Here is a 20,427-nt window from a genome sequence, read left to right as displayed (position 1 = left end):
ATCGTCAAAATTTCACTTGCCAACCAACATTTCCCTTCCGGCTTCCTTTTCCTTGAACCTCATAACGGAACTCTTTGACAACCGTTACCGAGGCAACGGATCCACCACGTCCCTCGTCATAGGCACCGTACCTGGCTTCCTAACAATCCGATGCTTTTCTTCCTTGGTCGACAGCATTGGAGCAGCGCCGAAATTTTAGATTTCTGGAATGAACTCTGTAATTATAGCTGGTTTCTTAGCGTATAAGATCTGTAGAGACATGGCTGTGACAATACATGTTGCGGAGATTCAGTATGATTTGGGAAATACAGATAAATTATAGTATTAGGTATACCTAGTATCACGCGCCATATTGCGGAATTTCATTGGAACTAAATTTTTCATACTAAACTGAACTGTCACCCTATACATGAGAATAACAGCGCCCTCCTGACAATGATCATGTATTTCTGGTCGGGCTTTACATTAATGATGATTTACAAATATCTGCCGTTTCGCAAGATAGTAAGTGTTACCAACCTTAAAATAGTTAGCTGCTGGAAGCCCCCATCTCTTTGAGCATCCTTGACATAAACTATCATCTTTTAAGAATCTTCTTATTCTTTTAAAATATGGCCTCTATGGGCTGCACACTTCCACGATAGTTCACTGCATAATAAGCTATCAATATTACACTTTAAACAAGATTAATGAGCAAAACACAAAAATATATTCTCGAGATGTCTTCGCCATCTTGAATCTCGACGACCCCATCTTTTAACTATGGAAGGTAGAGGCAATGTTGATGGTGCACTATTTCGGCAATATGTGGTGGTTTTTGCAAGTAAGTGGTGATGTGAAATTATTATTTTAGAGTACATATGGCGCTACTTTGCGATATAACGATTATAACTACGATTGCATGACATGCGCCACAAAGTTTTCATTTACCGCCATTTGATGTTCAGTTTTAGTTAGTTTGTATCGTTTTTCATTTCTTTTAATTAGTTTGTATAGAAATACGTTGTTTTGTTGTTAAAAACTATCTATCAGCACCAATTTAGTATAAAAATAGCGTACAAGATACACGACGACGTAAAAACGATGCTGCAATCTGGTTGTAACATACGGTTCTTGACCATATCATAGAGACCTTAAATAAATGTCATATGTTAAGAAAAAGTGACCAAGGCCTCCAGTGCCCCAGGCTGGAATCGAACCAGCATCCTCTGAAATCGCGGCAGGTGCTTAAGCCCTTCGGCTGAAGACTTTGCTTTCGATTTCGACTGGAGGCCTTGGTCACTTTTTCTGAGTATATGACATTTATCCCAGTTTATAATTAATGTAGTACTATTTCTACTTGAAATAAAAACAAATTAAAATATTTTCTGATATATATTGAATTTGTTCTAATACTTCTAATAGTATATCATAGAAAGCTTAATCGGTGCGTAGATAAAACAGTGTAGGTATACACTATAAATGTGGTTCTTGTGAAATTTGGTACGCAGGTTCGATGTATAATTTTTTTGTCTATTTTTTTCCTAATAACCAGCGGAGTCATGGTCTTCCGCGAATTCTACATAACAGCTCACAGAGTTGTGAAATTGGTCAAAAACGGGTTCTTGTGAAATAGTCAAAGTTCTTTTATCTCCTTATAGGCTTATACCACCGATTATCAGTACTGCCGCCGTAAAATCGAGCTGAGATAATCGCCTAGATAGTAAAGTGGAAAACCTCTTTAAATGCAAATCAACGTAGGTAACACGACTTAGCAGATGTTACATTTTCAAGATTACAATTATTTATACTCCTACGGTGCTCTAAGAACAACGACGTGTCTATTTTGACCGTATTATTTGTATGTTTTATTCGGTCGAGTGTTATATTTGGGAAATAAGTGTGGTTTAAGATGTTTAAGTTGCTTGATGGTGCACTATTTCGGCAATATGTGGTGGTTTTTGCAAGTAAGTGGTGATGTGAAATTATTATTTTAGGGTACATATGGCGCTACTTTACCGCACTAGTGCCATAATTAGCACATTACCTGACTATATCGAAAATTAAAAGGGCCATTATGTACTATAAACGCTGTACGGGACATGTGGGAATAGGTAATTCGATTATCCTATATTTCGCACTTGTATTGTAATGTAGGTATACTAAAAGCTAACATAGTTGGACACATTTTCAATTTGGAAGCATCCTCAAATAATAATCTGCGTCTTAAAATAGTGTTAAAATAATAAATAGTGGCTCGTTTTAATATATTTAAAATGTCTGTCTAACAGAGTTTTTTTTTAATTTGAATTTTTCTGTTAAAAAACATGGAAATAAAAAAATTAACATTTCAGAATAAATATACGGATAGATTTTTGTAAAAAAAATGTCTATTCTGTTACTTCGTTTGATTTCTAATATTAAAGATCTTACTAAGTTATATAATATGATGATTATTAAATTGGTTTTAGAAATGAAATAATATGACTTTTTTTTTGTATAAGCCACCGACGACGGGACATTATTGTGGGAAAGGGAAATTGAATGCAAAATCCAGACAATTTTTGAAACAATTTTACTATTGGAAAAACTAAAAGAAAATAAAATAAAGAGAAAAATAATAAATAAATATTGGACATTCATACCGTAAAATGCTGCAACTTTGCCATTTAAGCTCAATTTTGCCTATTTCATTTCAATTACGATCTCTCGAATTTGCTTAGTTTTTTCTTGTTTTTTACCATTAGATAGTAATTTTCATTATACTGGCAACACATATTTCATATTTTTACAATGGTAACTCCATTGTTGCTCCGCCAGTTACGTATCATAAGTCGGCGTGAGTGGCAACATTTTTTTAGTGTCTCGCAACTTTTGAATTTTTATCTACGAAAAAGGTGTTTTTTGAGAAGTGGTAACGTCCCAGGGTAAGTAAAGACTGTCTATTTCCCGTAAGTTTAATATTTTCAAGAAAAGGACATGATTTCAGCATAATAACGTACTAGGCAATATTGGGCAGTGTTTTGGAAACTTGAATGACACAATTTTGCCTGGGTCTAGGGCTGTCACTAGCTGAATTTTATAAATGTACAGAAAAGAGTAAAAATAAGCTTGCCTAAACTGCTTAAATTAGTTTATTTATAACAAGCTTTTTATTAACTTGCAATGTTTGTTTGTTTAAGTCAAATTTTGCAAGTCGATTTTCACCGACTTTCTCTTGTTATAAATAAACTAATTTAAGCAGTTTAGGCAAGCTTATTTTTACTCTTTTCTGTACATTTATAAAATTCAGCTAGTGACAGCCCTAGACCCAGGCAAAATTGTGTCATTCAAGTTTCCAAAACACTGCCCAATATTGCCTAGTACGTTATTATGCTGAAATCATGTCCTTTTCTTGAAAATATTAAACTTACGGGAAATAGACAGTCTTTACTTACCCTGGGACGTTACCACTTCTCAAAAAACACCTTTTTCGTAGATAAAAATTCAAAAGTTGCGAGACACTAAAAAAATGTTGCCACTCACGCCGACTTATGATACGTAACTGGCGGAGCAACAATGGAGTTACCATTGTAAAAATATGAAATATGTGTTGCCAGTATAATGAAAATTACTATCTAATGGTAAAAAACAAGAAAAAACTAAGCAAATTCGAGAGATGTAACTTGGGTGACAATGCAATGTTTATGGTACCATCGAGATGGTCTGATGATGGAGACCGAAAATAGCAACTTCTAAACTACACATAATAAACCCACTGTGTTTAGGCTCATTTGATTTGTCTTGCAGTTATCTTTCTTATCGAAATCTGGGTTGTCAGGTGTCAGGTCGATTACAATTGGAGTTCAAAGGTGATGGGTGATTAGAACTTTACAATGAAATAGAACTTTACACTATAATAATGCACTGAAAATTAGCAAAATAGTGTATCTGCAATGCAACTTGTAATAAAAAAATTAAAATAAGTTCAAATTATTAAATACTAAAAGAAAAAGAAATCAAACAAAAATATATTACATTTGTTTGTTGATTATTTTGTAACTAACAATATAAATAGATTTTTTTAATAATAATATTTTTTTGGCACAACCCTACAGTTAACGATATTTTTGTATAGAAAGTTTGTGGAACCTGCTACAACTTTACCTATTGCATGTGAAAAAAAAAGTATTAAGCTTATGGCCATAATTTGACTGTCAGGGACAAGCATAATGTCTCATGCACAAGAGTAAATATTATTGCAAATAGCAACACATTATTTATGGAGATATCCGTCTAGGCAAAGTTACGTCTTAGGCCTACAACTTTGCCTGCCACTTTGATTGCTTGTAAATCGGAAATACAGTATGATTAGGTAATGAGATTTGAGTGTTATCTGGTAAGGCATAGGGTATGTTTTCCGACTAATACTCATGAAACTCATAATGAAAAATAGGTTCACAGATATAAGAAAAAAACGTCAAAATCCAGGCAAAGTTGCAGCGTTTTACGGTACACAAATTGACTAAGCCCCCCAGTAAGCTCAAAAAGGCTTTGGTTGTGGGCACTCAGCAGACAACTGTATATGTTTATTATATATAATTATATTTAAAAAATACCCATGACTCAGAACAAATATTTGTGCTCATCACTCATCACACAAACAAATCGGGATTCTAACCCAGGACCATCGGCTTCATAGGCAGGTTCAGTACTCACTACCCACTTGGCCAGACCGGTCTTCAATCCTTGAATACTGCACAGGTACTCTTTCGAAACAGAAGCATATTCGAACAACTTCGTACTTTTGAATTTCGAGCGCTTGATTTCGTCACTCGAAAATGTATGTTTTACGGCGAAATACTATTTTTGAAATTCGAGCGGTAGAAATTGGGAATCTAATGGTATTGATTGTCGTTTTCAATACTATTAGCAGATTTTAAATGCTTGCGATCGAAATTCAAAAACCGGCCCCAGATGTGTCCGTTACTCCGTCGTCTTACGTCCTACTGATCTGCCTATGTAAGGCGGGTATTAAGCAAAAATAAATGAAATAAAAATGGATTATAAAAATAAAATAAATGACTTCGAAAAACGGTCCACACGACTGGCACTTATTATTTTATAGTAAGTCGGTGGCAAACAAGCATACGGCCTGCCTGCTGGTAAGCAGTCTCTGTAGCGCCTGATGGTAAGCGGTCTCCGTAGTCACCGCATTTGGCCCATATTACTGAAATTTATCCCTGGTCCATAAATAAACCCACCCGCAGCTTTAAATTATCCAACACACAATATCCAGTTATAAAAAAAGTTGTGATTGGTCAATAAAAGTTTTGATTGGCTACAATAAAATTCTACGTGTTTTTTCGATATAAACGCAAACGTAATCTAGACGTAGGTTTTAGTGCAATAAAACGATTCTGAAAGATTTTTCAAATTTAGTCTAACTACCAGAGCAATGTTAATTTTTTTTCGGCCGGCAATGTATTCCGTACATCATAGGCACTTGTGTCAGTTGTGACGTCACGTCAAGAAATGCGACCAAAGGGCATATAATCACTACGTTCTAAAGCGAATGAATGCGACGTTTTGAGTTATAAATGTTATAATATAACAAAGTAGTGATACATTGCTTGCTGAATTAATTTATATGGAAAAATAAGTCGTGTGTTTTTCATAAAACCTTTGAAATTATATTCATTAAAGCCTAAACTAACTGCCCTTTGGTTATGTGATCGTATTAAAAACGTTGTAAATGTCAAAAATCTTGCACGGTGTTACAATATTTCATGTTGTCGAACTGCGGGCTGTAGAGAGGAGTCGCTCGCGGCACAATTCACGTGGAGTAATTTTTGAGCTCGAACACAGAATAAGTAATAGCATTATCATAGCTCTAGGTAGACTTCTAATATACCTACTTACCCTGTTATTCATAAACGTGTACTAAAGTTAGGATGCCGTTAATAATCGTTTGTCCCTATCCGACGTATTGGTATGATGGAAAGGGACAAACGATGATCAGCGGCATCATAACTTTACGAGTAGTACACGTTTATGAATAAGGGGGTTAGTTATTCTATTTCATTGCCTCTGTAGCCAGAAAATATCCAATGAACGCCTAATATAGAAAACGAAGTATCGGACGCCTCGACCGAGACCATTCTAATAGGGTGACGTAATATTTATATCCCGAAACAGACTGCAAGGGTCTCAGCGCGCACAAGTTTTTTTGTCGAATTCGATAAGCGTCTGGTTGATGTAACTGTGACCGAAGTATTTTTCCAATCTGACTCCACAACACAGGCATAGCCTAGTGTGGCAGTCATAGGTTAATGAAATCTTGTAAAAATGTTTGGTAAATAAACTATTTTTTTTTTTTAAGAGCTGACGGCTTCCTCGCACAACGTATCAGCTTTGCGGTACCAAGGATGCTGGCGGCATTTTTTCGTATCGCATTCGCAATACTGATGCCTATGTATATATCCATTATGAATATTGTTATTGTACATAAAATGGATCTTTCGAAAATGCAAGAATTTTTGTTTTCTTTTTTCTTTGCACGTGAAATTTCACTCGTAAAATATTAGCAGGATTATAAAGATTAGTGAGATAACACGTAATTAGCAACTTATCTGCGTTTATTGTTTTAATCGCTTTTGGCACGTTCTCAGCATCCATAGGACACATTGCCATTTAACACTAATTTGACATTGACATACCTCTTTCGCTTCCTTCACTTTCATAAAATTTCTCATAATTACACGCTCACCGGTTTAGGGTGCTCTTGACCTTTCTTCAGGATTTCCCCGATTAATATAATTAAGTACCTATTGCTATTTAATCATCTACTCTTTAAGAGGAAAGAAGCGGCCGGTTCTCCATACAAACGTAGTCCCCAGTTTCGTAGTCCTTTGTTCATTCAGAAACCAAACAGTCGTATAAATACGTTAAATAGGCAATACAAAAGATATACTGCAACAAAAAAACAAGGCAACAAAAAGACCTGGAGGTTCATAGTTACAAATTATGTTAACTGAAATAAGTACTTAAAGGTATATCTAACGTATAGATCTAATGTATCAGATAGAAAAGGAACTGCATTCAACATAAATATATAAGTCTGTACAAGTAAATGATGTTTTTATTTCAGTAGTAAGTATCTACATAATTACGTGGTATGAGAACTGTAAAAGTTCAAATAAAATAATTAATAATTTACCTGTATATATGTTTACAGATCTAGAGATAAGATTACATTACATCATTATAATTCATAATATTTGTATTATTAATTGAAATAGGTATGACAATTTGGATACTAAGCTACTTGATCGTGTGATAACCGTAAAAAATATGAAAATTAAATTTAACAATGATGTGAATAAAGCGACTTGACGTACCAGTGCCTTTGGGGAGTTCTGTCACCCGAAGGTGGGTGGATGTGATAGGATTTTTGCCTCTGGCGTGCCTTAACCAGCCGTCCAGGGTGGAGACGCGAGAGTTGCGCTCTCAAGGGTAGATGAGGAATCTTAAGTGGCGAGTTGGCTCCAAATTTATATAATATTTAATATTCTTAACGTCCCGTGATAGCTCTCTATCCTCAGCCCTCACACCGGTCACCCTTGAGCCATCTTAGATGTCGCTTTTTGTGGGGGCACATACTGACGGAAATAAAATTGCACTTTTATTATCAGGCAGACGTCCGGTTTTTTATTCTATAGCCCAGTATAGCCTTCACCCAATAGCCAAGTTCGATTTAGAATCCATCAACTCTCAATAGTCCTTACACTCTGGCGGGTGCTGCGTCCCATGACACTGGCAAGGGCTGCACGCAGCACCCGTTCGGTGTACTGTAAAAGGTGTCGCCTAATTGTGGTGGAAGATAAACGCTCGCTTTTTTTTTATCAAACAGCTAGATCACAAGCATCGTCTAACCTTCGGAATGCTCACCTACAGATATCTAGTCATCTAGCAGGTCGATAGTTCTGAATTCAAATACATAATCGTTGCCAGCTACCTACCAAAAGTCTGTGAAGATTTCAAACCTTCACTGTACCCCTTACATCTCATTAGTGTCTAAAGAGCTTCTACATGTTGGCTTCGGCTCCGCCCACGCTTTCCAAATGTCCAGAACACCGTCCGTAATGACCATGATAGGTAAAGATATGTCAATACATAATTACAAAGTAAATGTCGATTAATGATGAGCTATAAATTTTTCTATAAAAAAATCAGAATGAAAGAATAATACTTCTATTTTTTTTCGTTCCAAAAACGTGAACTTACACATAAATAAATAATATTTGTGGGATTAGAAAATAATATTATGTGATAAGCAACTTATCAGGATTACTTATCTAAATCAAGTAGTACCTACAGAATGTGAGAATATCAGGATTACTCGTACTTATTCGTATCTAAATCAAGTAGAAAAGAATGTGAGTATGTCTCTCGTGCACTTTCCCATAAATATAATTAATATTGGAGGGATTAGTAAGATAATAAGATAAGCACCTCATCATAAATATAATGTTATCACTTATCACTGACGCATATTGTTGACGTTTAGGCACGTTTTTTCGGCACGATTCAATAAGGAATGTTATGTTAGGTTGCTATGTTGTATGTTGTGCTTCACATGTATAATCAATTATATTTGATTTGTTTTTAGGGTTCCGTACCCAAAGGGTCAAACGGGACCCTATTACTGAGACTTCGCTGTCCGTCCGTCAGTCCGTCAGTCCGTCAGTCCGTCAGTCCGTCCGTCCGTCCGTCTGTCACCAGGCTGTATCTTATGAACCGTGATAGCTAGACAGTTGAAATTTTCACAGATGATGTATTTCTGTTGCCGCTATAACAACAAATACTAAAAAGTACGGAACCTTCGGTGGGCGAGTCCGACTCGCACTTGTCCGGTTTTTTAGTTTGACTAATATTTTTGCGATACTCTACCAGGGTCCATATGCTTAAATATTACTATGTAATATAAATATGTACATTGGATGCAAATTAAAATATCTATCTAAAGATTAATTTATAATTAAACGAAATAAAAGATAAGTGTTTCATTTGTTTGCTGGAAAATGGAAAGAAAGTAATAAGGTTTTGTGTATTTTTAATCCGCTTGTAGGTAGTTACTTCACCAACTTTACAAACAAGTATAATATAATAATGTATGGTAAAAGCGCCAGTTGTCAGACTTAAATGTTTTATGTAAAGGTATATGACGACCTGTCTGGCCTAGTGGGTAGTGACCCATGATGTGATGATATGATATGATATGATATGATTTATTTATCTCACAATATACAATTTCACTTAAAACTACGCGTGGTAAATTCTTAGGAATTTATATTGTGATTGTCAGTTTGTCTTACTTTATATAAATAGGAAAAACATGTAATAATTAATATTTCATTTAAAATGACCAAATTTTTAAATTTCAATTGTATGAATAAATGATGCTGATGAGCATGGATATTAGCTCCTGAGTCATGCTTGATTTATATATTGTCTTGTATTGTATACATCGTCATCTAAGCATCCACAACACAAGACTTATAGAGCTTACCTTGGGACTTAGGACTTGGGACTTATAATATATTTATTTATTTATACAATTAAAGCAAAATATCTATATAGGTACAATGTGCAAAGGCAAACTTATCCCTAAATAGTAAACACCCCTATAATGGAACAGGCACCAGCAATGGGCTGGTATAGACAAATCCTGTAAAACAAATATTTACCATCAGTTTTTAATCGCTGGCAACATTTTACCATAAACAAGGGCCAAAGAGCTATTTAAGCTTAATTTTTCATTGATATTTGTTAGTTGGAAAAATAATGGCGCCATACATCCCACGACTGGAGCAAAAAGCCATAGTTTTCATTGGTTAATAATATTGGAACCAGTTACAGTAGCTTTCATTAAATACATAGAAAACATAAAGGACGAATAGGACATTCAACTTTTAACGCATAAAGCGGTAGAAATTTGTGACATTATCTATGAAAAGGGACCTTATTGTCGGTGGCGCTTACGCTATTATCCACGATCCTATCATATTATAAACAACGCCGCGCTACGCAGTGCGGCGTAAGCGCTATCGACAATAAGGGCTCTTTTCATAGATAATGTCACATTTTTACAAATGTCGGTGAAATATCAAAAAAACTCCAAATTATCTCTTAAATATCCCATGATTGGTGCCGTTAACGTAAGGGTTATGTGATATGCGCCATTTTTTCTAAGTGTCACGTGGAATTTTGACGAGGACGTAAGAAGCTAAATTGTAATTTATTTTGATTTTTTTTTGGATTGCTTTACATATTTTCAACTTGAACGTCATTTGGTCGACGCACAATACTCACGATATTCGGTTCATCAATCAGTAATATTAATTTCCCCTTACATTTACTAACGACTGATATTGATTAGGTAACAAGACCAAGTGAGGGTAGTTCGAAAAACTCGCGCAGCCAAATGTTGATGATAACTATAGCCAGTCTTACTCCGACACCATAGGGACAATGTCGTCGAAACATGACAAGTCATTTTAAAGCTTTATTTTATGCGATTAAGTCCCGTTGAATTAAATAATATTATGAAGTTAAAGTGCCTAAGTTTATAAAAATCGTGAAAGTTTAAGTCAAAGTAGACGATCTTAACTATAAATTACGATACGAGTAAATGGGTGACTACTGGTGCCTTTATCCTAGTATAAATTCTTGTAACAAGTCGATTTTAAATTATTCTTATCAATATCAGATTTTGCCAGTATTTGAAATAACATTATTACTTGTATAATAATTCACCTATTGTTTAAGTAAACAATTTTAGATATATGTCGAGATATGTCAACTTATTAAATATTTACTCAAGCTACACATAATTAAGTTTCTATTGTGTACTCTTATGATGTATTATTATCATATTACTACTCGTATTATAAAAGGATTAGGTAACTGACAACGATATTAGTGATCCGTGAAAAACATCACCAGCATGCGTCAATTTTATTTTTTATCGACTTTTGTTTATATGAGTACACGGTTGTAAAATTTAAACTAAGTGCTAAAAATATATTTACAGTACATGTGGTGCCGCACAATTGCGGGAATGAGCACATTCCGTGCATGTGTCGAAACTTTTTACTGTAAGACATTGTACGATACACGTGCGAATAGGTAATTCGAAACACGTGTTGATTTGAAGCACTCCCTTCGTGTTTTAATTTATCACCACTCGTTGCGCACTTGTATTGTAAATAACTATTTCATTTGCTCCGAAGGAGGGTTATTGTTTTTCTATGTGTGTAGGAACTGATACGTTTCTGCACTAGAGTACCTATTTTATATGCCAAGTAGGTTTTTTGTTATTTTTTTTCCACTTTTCGTACAACATTTATTTTAACATTTTTATTGGTTTAGTTGTAAAATATACGAGTACTACACGTAAGTTGGCGTATCTACACGGTGCTTTTTTTAAAAGGCCTTAAATTTCAAGGGTGCATTCCTGAGCTTAAATTAAGTAACTTTCTCAATGAAACCGGTATTCTAATTAACTCCATTTTGGAGATAATCAATGATTTATTGGAACGAAGTTCCTTATCGGATGGTTGGCGAATGGCTAGGCGAAAAAAAGTGTAAAAAATTTCCGTCATGGCATACCCCGAAGTTAACGGATTTAAAAAAACACAATGTAGAGCCCTTACTTGCCCGTTCAAGAATATTTCATTATGACTTTTAACTTCCAGTAAATCTGAACTTCCTCGGCTACGGTCTTGGCATCAACTGGCCGTCTCCCGTATTGGTGAAGCTGGCTGATCCCACGGAAACCATACTTCAAAGGCCTATAAATCAAACGGAAGCATCTTGGATTGTTTCTATATACTTTCTTCTAGGAGCAGCAGGTGAGGACCAATAGTCAAATCCCCATCGAGACTAGTTGAATCTTAGCAATAGATGTCATAATTTTTGTCTATAGTGTCAGTTTATGGTTGGATTTCGTATTTAGAGATAGTCCAATAAATTATGGCTTCAAACAATGTCTCGTGATTTTATTATACTTCGACCAAATTAACAAACACTCAGCAAGAAAAATGCTACAGACTTTGGGATATTGGAAGATTTCTTGGAAGCGTCCTCTTAGGGCTTACTGCGACCATCGAAGGTCGAAATTTCTGATCTAGCGCGCTACTCGCAACCGTTGGAACGAATTCCGAATATCTACCGTTTATTTGTAGGTATTGATGAAATGTTCTAAATTTACCAAAATTGCGAAATTTCCACATGGTAAAATTTCGGAACCTTCTCATATCTTTGTATGGGACTGTTTCCTAGAACTTTTCGAACTTTTTGGAAAGTTTTCGCAACTTTCACATCTGCAAATATATGTGGCATTGCTAAAAAAACTATTCCGCTCGCCATACGCCTCGTCCACTCGCTGTCTGTGCCATAGACATTTTTTAATAGTTATTTATCATTTCAGGCTACCTAGTGGCGTTCACTCTGGTAGACGTCATAGGACGTAAGAAATGCGTGCTCCTATCCAGCGTCATCAAGTTGGCGTCATCTCTTCTGTTTCTCTTCGGGAACGATGTGTGGATGCTCATGCTAGGCAGGGCCGTCATTGGCACGGCGGATGGCATCATACTGTGTGTTATTCCGGTGTACGCTTCAGAAGTTGCCAGTGTAAGATTTTACAACCCTACTTAACGCATTCACTGCCAACGTTTTCGTAGCGCTACCTAGGGGTTTCTCGCTTTGTAGCGGAAAGCGATTACGAACACAGCGCCCGCCGAGTGGGCTCCCAGGACTCTATGCGTTAAAGCAGGGGTCTCCAAACATTTTTACCCGAGGGCCATATTGCATATTTAAAACTTTCGCGCGGGCCACCATGGGTCTAGTTGCTGCTGTTAGGAACAGTTCCGCTCTAAATGAATCCTGAACCCCTGGAGCCTGGGATCCCTTTGGCAACCTCCTACGGGCCGGATTACAACGCCTCGTGGGGCGGATTTGGCCCGCGGGCCGGGGTTTGGAGACCCCTGCGTTAAAGGACGATATACGATAGAACTGTTTAAGTCTGAAATCCGGGCCGCAGATTCCGACACTTCACTTTTCTACTTAAATATAAATATCACGTGGCCACTAATCACCAATGACAGAAAACGAAGTGCTTGAAGCCTCGGCCCGGGCCCTGGCCGTTCTAGCGTGAGTAATCCCTAAGAGTGTGTTTTTGATGCCACTTACAATACACATGTGAATAGAAATAAATAAATATTAGACAGATACAAATCAAGGCAGGCAGACATAGAAAGGGAAGAAAGAGACAGATCGATAAAACATACATAAAAAGATCCACAAATAGAGCAAATACAGACAGACAGACACAGGAGACAAAAGAGAGACAGAATGATATATATTTTACCACGAGAGAAAAGCAAAATATGAACAGAAAAAACAGGAGGAGTTTGAAAGTGACCTCACCAAATTAATAACCGTTAAGTCTCCGTCAAGTCGAAAAATTTTTTTTATTAAAAATTTCTTTTTTACAGAAAGAAGTCCGCGGAGCTCTTGGCACGCTGCTACAGATCTTCTCCTCCGTTGGCACAGTTATCATACTGAGCGTTGGACCGTTCATCTCCTACTTCGAACTGAATCTCATGCTAACGCTGTTCGTGTTGGCGACAAGCATACCTACAATTTTCTTACCTGATAGCCCTAACTTCTTGTTTTCTAAAGGTACTTTCTTAAATATTTTTTTTCTAAATTTCGAAACACCTTTTCGATTATGCTACTTTATAACTGGACGCACACGGCGCGGCGATATGGAGGCAGGCGGCGGCGCGCCAAGCGGCCGTCATACAATTACTTTACTCTGCGGCCGTCGCTGACGTCCAAAACAGATTCATTCAACATTCATTGCGTCCAGTCCGCGGCCTTATATGTAGTCCGTTACGAGTAGAAAGATGGTAAGCGATTTTGACGCGCTTTTTTATAGATACAGAAGACAGTAACATTGTACCAACACATACACGGTTACAACTTTCTGCTCTTCGGCATTAGCCATTCAGTATTATCAGTATGCCGAAGGCAGCGCGCGCAGGATGCGGCGCTCTAGACATGTATTCACATTGGTTGCGTAGGCGCAAACGACTCAACTCAACCTTTGAAAAATAATTCACGGCAAATATGCATGTAACAATTATAAATCATATGCTGTCTTTTACAATCTTTTGCTTTTTTAAAAAAAAAGCTTTTTTCAATAAAAAGACATGTCAAGATTGTTTAGGTACCTTTTTTCTAATGCAAAAAAATGAACAATAAAATTGTGAAGCGATATTCGAATATCAGGACTTCATAAGTGATATTGATTTAACCCTTCATTGGGCACACTTAGAATGATCATCCTGAAACACGTTTTTTTCATTATGCAGAATTTTACACCTTTACACAACTTGTTTCTAAATGTATATTTTTATAAAAATTAAATTCACATCAGCCAAGCTTAACTAAGTATACTAGCTATTAACAAAGTTGTAGGCACTAATTAATCATAAAACTTGATCTTGGGGACATCTGGGCTTAGGGATAAGTCTGGTTTCCTCACGATGTTTTCCTTCACCGAAAAACGACTGAACTGAAGTATAAAAATTTGATTTCGTAACACCATATTACAGGTTAACTTTGGATTGAAGCTATTCTGAAAAGTAGGTTTCCTAAAATATTGTTTTCATTTTATTTTATAGGAGATATATACAGTGGTGTTTACTATAACTAGCTTAATCTAAAATAGGTCCTTGAGGCATTGTACCAAGGATGCTGGCGGCATTTCCTCGTTGTATAGCAATGCTGATACGTTGTGCGAGGAAGCCGCCAGCTCTTCGGTCATCAGTTACGTCAACCAGACGTTTCGCGATGTCTGTAGAAAGCTTGTGCGCGCTGCGACCTCGGTTTCAACGAAAAAATGGAGCAAAATGGTACTCTCTACCGAGGCTCTTATATTTATAACGTTTTTGTTTTTAATTTATCATTTATTTGTTAGTCATTTTTTATGTCGCAAAGTCACTTAATAGGTAATCAATATAAAAATAAATTTAATACTACGTCGGTGGCAAACAAGCATACGGCCCGCCTGATTGTTAGCAGTCTCCGTAGCCTATATGTACGCCTGCGACTCCAGAGGAGTTACATGCGCGTTGGCGACCCTAAACCCCCCTCCCCCTCGTTGAGCTCTTGCAACCTTACTCACCGGCAGGAACACGACACTATGAGTAGGGTCTAGTATTATTTGGCTGCGGTTATCTGTAAGGTGGATGTACTTCCCCACTTGGGCTCTGCTCTAGATCTGGAATGACATCCGCTGTGCTGTGCCCTACCACACAAAGCGAGATGACATTCACAATGCCCATACCTTTCATACATATGGTTTTTATTACATCAACGTAATACAAATGTATATAGGTACTTAACACGTGTCAAACAGCATTAGTGTCGGATATAATTTGCCATAAAAATCATTTGTTACTATTCCGTGACAAATAGTTAATTCTCTTCGTCTTCCAATTGAATGTAAATAACTATGTTAATATTATTATTTATTCAAATTTAGTCTGAAAGTAAATGTGAAACACCTGTACACGTGTAGGTATGATAAATTCGTCAGGTGTCAAGCAATTACTAAAACATAATTAAACAAAAATCAACCTTAATTCAGTAGTAATATGGCTATTAACTTGTGGTGGTAATAAGCGAGTTTTACGATATTTATTTATTTATTTATACAAGGAATTCCAACAGCTATAAAGATACCTTAGTCTTTTTAGATAGTAATACAGAGCCAATTACAGGAACTCGCAAATAGAAACTGTATATATGTCCCGGGTTCAAATCCCGGTAAGGGCATTTATTTGTGTGATGAGCACGGATATTTGTTCCTGAGTCACGGGTGTTTTATATGTATTTAAGTATTTATAAATATTTATATCGTTGTCTAAGTAACCACACCACAAGCCTTATTGAGCTTACTGTGGGATTCATTCTATTTGTGTAATAATGTCCTATTATTTATTTATTTAGTATTGCGATACAACGAGGAAATGCCTCCACCAACCTTGGTACAATGCCTCAAGGGCCTGTTTTAGATTTAAGCTAGTTCTAGTAATCTTCTGTATAATTTTATCGATGATATTGTTATTGTAAATAAACATTTATTAAGTTTCATATGAGTTCAATTTTGTGTAATATTAATATCTGTATTGTATCTTGGATTAAAACTACTTAATTTAATAGATTTATTTTATTAGAACTTAACCATACATAAGGCACTACACTCAGCATACTCGTACTACACCCTATCGGACTAATCATAAAACTCACCTAGTTTTACTTAGGTACCTGGCAAAGGATTATTCATTAATCCTATTGTAGCCCTAAATGAACTACACCAACAGTTACTAATGGTTTTTTTTACAGGTAGACCCGAAGAGTCCAAAAACGTTCTTATTTTCCTGCGAGGCTCTGAGCACAGAGCCGAAGAAGAAATCAAAGAATATGCCGCAAACAAAAATGACGAAAAAGTCAGTCTACGGATAATTTTCCGTAATAAACTGTTCCAGAAAAGTCTTGCGATGGCTGCATTTATTTTAATCATGGTCTTGCTGATTGGATATAATTCTGTAACGTCGTATCTTCAAACGATTTTAGAAGCTACACAGACGAATATAAAGTCGGAAGTGGGGTCAGGGATTATTGGGGCTATTAATGTCGTAGCCAGTTTTTCGACACTGATGACTACAGATAGGTTTGGAAGGAAGCCTATTTTGGTGTCAACTTTATTTGGAATGAGTGTTGGCATGGTAAGTTCTAGCATAGATATTATAGCTTAATAGTGCTCACGCCATACGTAGATAAAAACCCATTTATAATAAATTTCAAGCGTTTTCAGAAAACTTATTTGTAAGTACTTAGGTAGTATTAGCTTTCGTGTGGAAACCGCCGGACGGAATCCGTGGCTCCGGGCGTCCTGTACACTCTTGGCAACGGTCCGTCCTAAGAGAGTTACGAGCGGTCGGGTTGAGCTGGAGCGAGGCCAGAAGACGAGTTGAAGATAGGAAGGCGTGGCGCGAGCTTGTGAAGGCCCTTTGCACCTCTGGGGTGCTTTAGGACAACAGCAACAACAACTTAGGAAGATTTAAACTATAGGTTTTAAACGAGAACGAAACTCCGTTTCTATGGAAAGCTGATATTCGGCTGAGCTTGCCGGGGACTCTTGATGTCAGGAGATATGTAGCAATTACTTTGGCTATTATTGTGATACATGATTTTGATTTTTTCAGGTCGGCCTTGGGACATTTTTCCACCTAACAGCATATGAAACTAATATTTCTGGCTTCTTAAACCTCCTGCCACTCCTATCACTACTGGTGGTAGTTTTCTGCTACAGTGCAGGTACTTTAATTTTATTACCAGATTTTATTTAACTTGACATGTTCGTATGTAACTAACTTTTATTTTTCAAATCTTGCAAACCAAATTTCAACCAGTTCCTGATATCCGATTGTGCTGAAAATTAGCATACATATGTACAAAAAACAGCAGCCAAATAACTCTACATCCTACTCATAGTGTTGTGTTCCTGCCGGTGAGTAAGGTTGCCAGAGCTCAACGAGGGGGGGGGGGGGGATTGAGGGTCGGCAAAGCGGACGGCGTCTGGAGTTGCAGGCGTACATAGGCTACGAAGACTGCTTACCATCAGGCGGGCCGTATGCTTGTTTGCTACCGACGTAGGATAAAAAAAAGTCGGGTGACAATGCAATATTATGGTACCATCAAGTTGATCTGATGATGGAGACAGGAGGTAGCCATAAGAACTCTGTGATAAAACAACGCAACCTAATTGTGTTTGGGGTTTTTAGAATTGTCTCGATAAGTATTAGTAGCCTGTGGAAAAAAAGTACAGTAAGCGATAAAAGCTTGTACAAAAAATGAAATTTTTGCCAAAAACTTATTAGAATTGTCTCGATGAGTATTTGTTGCCCGTGGTAAGAAAAGTACAGTCAGCGATAAAATGTTGTCCCAAAAATGTATTTTTTGCCAAAAACTCATTTGTAAATATTTCTGACACTTGGCAGTTGATATTCTTTCAAGAGATACATTTATTTAATTAACTTATGATTATATTTGCCATTTTCAAAACTACTCCGTTTTCGAAGTTATTCAATGCATCTCATTACGAAGTGAATATCGAGTTAGCATTGATTGACTGACATGTTAACACTTCGCGGATTGTCTGGCAAAAAAAATAATTGTGTAAAAAGCCTCGAACTGTTTGAGTGTTGTTGCACACCTGTTATTGGTGCATAGTTATTATACGTGTCCACTATACTTGTTACTTTACTAGCTTTGTTTATGTACTGTTGGTGAGTTTTAAAAAATAAATAAAAGCAATAATTTAGTTTCAGTTAATATAAATTTTCGCTGATTATATTATTTCCCATATTTTTTATCGACTTCAATATTTCAATCGGTTCTCAATTCGGTTGTATTTTTCAGGCTTGGGCTCTCTCCTCTGGTTACTGATAGCGGAGCTCTTCGACGACCGTTCCAGAGGCATCGGTGTGGCTTCCACACTCCTCCTGGGAACCGTCCCATCTTTCCTCACTGTCCGATATTTCACAGCTATCATAGACGCCATTGGACCGGCGGCGACGTTCTGGACCTCAGCTGGGCTTTGCGTCACATTAGCGTTGTTTGTGGCATTTAAATTGCCAGAGACTAAAGGAAAAAGCTTTACGGAAATTCAACACGAGTTAGGGAATAGAGATAAACTAAAAACTAGTCGGATTTGATGATTTAACCTTTTCGACGCCGTGTCAAACACAATAACTGTCACTCGGACGCCACGTCACCGAACCGTCATAAAACTTTGTGCATATACGCGTAGGTCTATGTTGCTCTGTGGTCTGTAACTTACTAATCCGTCTTCGGCGTTGGATCTATGGAAGGTAGAGGCAAGATACAGAATCTCTTTAAGCAGAACTGTTGCAAAAGTGTCCAGCTATCAGCTATTAATAATAGTTCCAAATCTCTCCAGAGTAGCGGAGCAGCTAAGAACCTAGGGCGTTATTGACGGAGTGAAGTGCGCTGTCTATGATTAGATTTTTTTCTCAAGTATTCTAGGTATTGTAGCGCCACCTATTTATGGTTTTTTGTCGGACACTTTTTGGTATATGGAGATTCTGTTCCTTGCCTCTACCTTCCATAGTTGGATCTACGGTGCGGATATATCCGTCATTGGCGTCATAAAGAAACTTGACAGAGGAAAAGCTATCCAGTATAGTACGGTAACGGACTTTAATTGATGAGCCATTTAGGGTTCAAGCTTATTAGGTTGTAAATACTAACCTCCTTATTCATAAACGTCTACTAAAGTTGACGTATTGGTATGATGAAAGGGACACACGATTATTAGCGGCTTGTCAACTTTAGTAGACGTCTATGAATAAGGGGGTAACAGTATGAAATGTCCAATGTAAAGTAAACACTAAAATAGCTCAACAATTTAAGTCCGTAACAGATTTTAATGATTCACGGTTAGTTTCACTAGACTTAAATCGACCGGGATATGAACGGGATAAAAGGTAATCACCAGTAGGGCTAAGATGGTCGGCCCTTCATCATTTGTCACCATGCCTGTCAAGTTCTAACAAGTATGTAAGCGCGAAAGTGACGCGCATAGTGACAAGTGATAAAAATGGAACCATGATGCTACCGGTGGGCCCGTACTTTTCATGCCGTTGACGCAAAAATTACGTAATTTAACATACAGGGAGTTGTTTTACAACACTACAAATTAAGATAACTTACTTATTGACGGGTATCAAAATAAATACTTGTTACGCTGTTTGTTTTATAGTGTAAATGAATTTCTATCAGATTAACATTTGATTATATGAAATTTGTGACTATTAATTGAAATTTGGTAATGTAACATGATCTATTTGTATACTATGACAATTTTATTTTTAATTGATTTTATAATTTAAATTTGGTAACTTGACATATAATTAATTGTAAATGAATTTGATGTATGTATTTCTAATTTATATAAGATAGTGTTATGATTGCTAATTAGTCTCTTATGATATGTTGACATTTATTTACTGTGTGTATAAAATGCGACACAATTTTGCACGCCAATAAATGGCTGAATGTAAATGGAAACCCGAATAATCACCCTAACATCTTGTAACCTATGTACCTACATTCTTGCAAATAAACATTTATCTTATCTTATCTTATCTTATCTTAAAAATAAAAAATATGTATTATTTAATAAATTAATAATCTATTATTTATTTGAGTGACAATGAGATGAAATTCAGTTAGACGTTTCTGTACCTACTGATTGTCAAGTATATGTATCTGTTACCTAAAGAGGTTGATAAATCATTAATTATTACG

General features: G+C 36.5%; 1 protein-coding gene across 1 annotated transcript; it reads left to right on the top strand.

Moving 5' to 3' along the window:
* Positions 1–70: 70 nt before the first annotated feature.
* On the top strand, positions 71–19,861 carry LOC133529844 (facilitated trehalose transporter Tret1-like). The gene is made up of 7 exons (XM_061867654.1): positions 71–1,946; positions 11,718–11,873; positions 12,452–12,654; positions 13,518–13,704; positions 16,438–16,820; positions 17,301–17,412; positions 18,517–19,861. Exons 1-7 carry the CDS (start codon positions 1,892–1,894, stop codon positions 18,810–18,812), a joined length of 1,392 nt encoding a protein of 463 aa, XP_061723638.1. The 5' UTR covers positions 71–1,891; the 3' UTR covers positions 18,813–19,861.
* The last annotated feature ends 566 nt before the right edge of the window (positions 19,862–20,427 follow it).

Source organism: Cydia pomonella, chromosome 21 (assembly GCF_033807575.1).
Source record: "Cydia pomonella isolate Wapato2018A chromosome 21, ilCydPomo1, whole genome shotgun sequence".
Lineage (NCBI taxonomy): Eukaryota > Metazoa > Arthropoda > Insecta > Lepidoptera > Tortricidae > Cydia > Cydia pomonella.
Note: the sequence above shows the minus strand (reverse complement) of the source record. Positions and strands in the feature narration are given on the sequence as shown.

Coding starts and splice junctions, on each gene's coding strand:
- LOC133529844 (XM_061867654.1), top strand. CDS start 1,892: ATGTTTAAGTTGCTTGATGGTGCACTATTTCGGCAATATGTGGTGGTT. Junction 11,874..12,451: donor CTTTCTTCTAGGAGCAGCAG/GTGAGGACCAAT, acceptor TTATCATTTCAG/GCTACCTAGTGGCGTTCACT. Junction 13,705..16,437: donor TAACTTCTTGTTTTCTAAAG/GTACTTTCTTAA, acceptor TTTTTTTTACAG/GTAGACCCGAAGAGTCCAAA.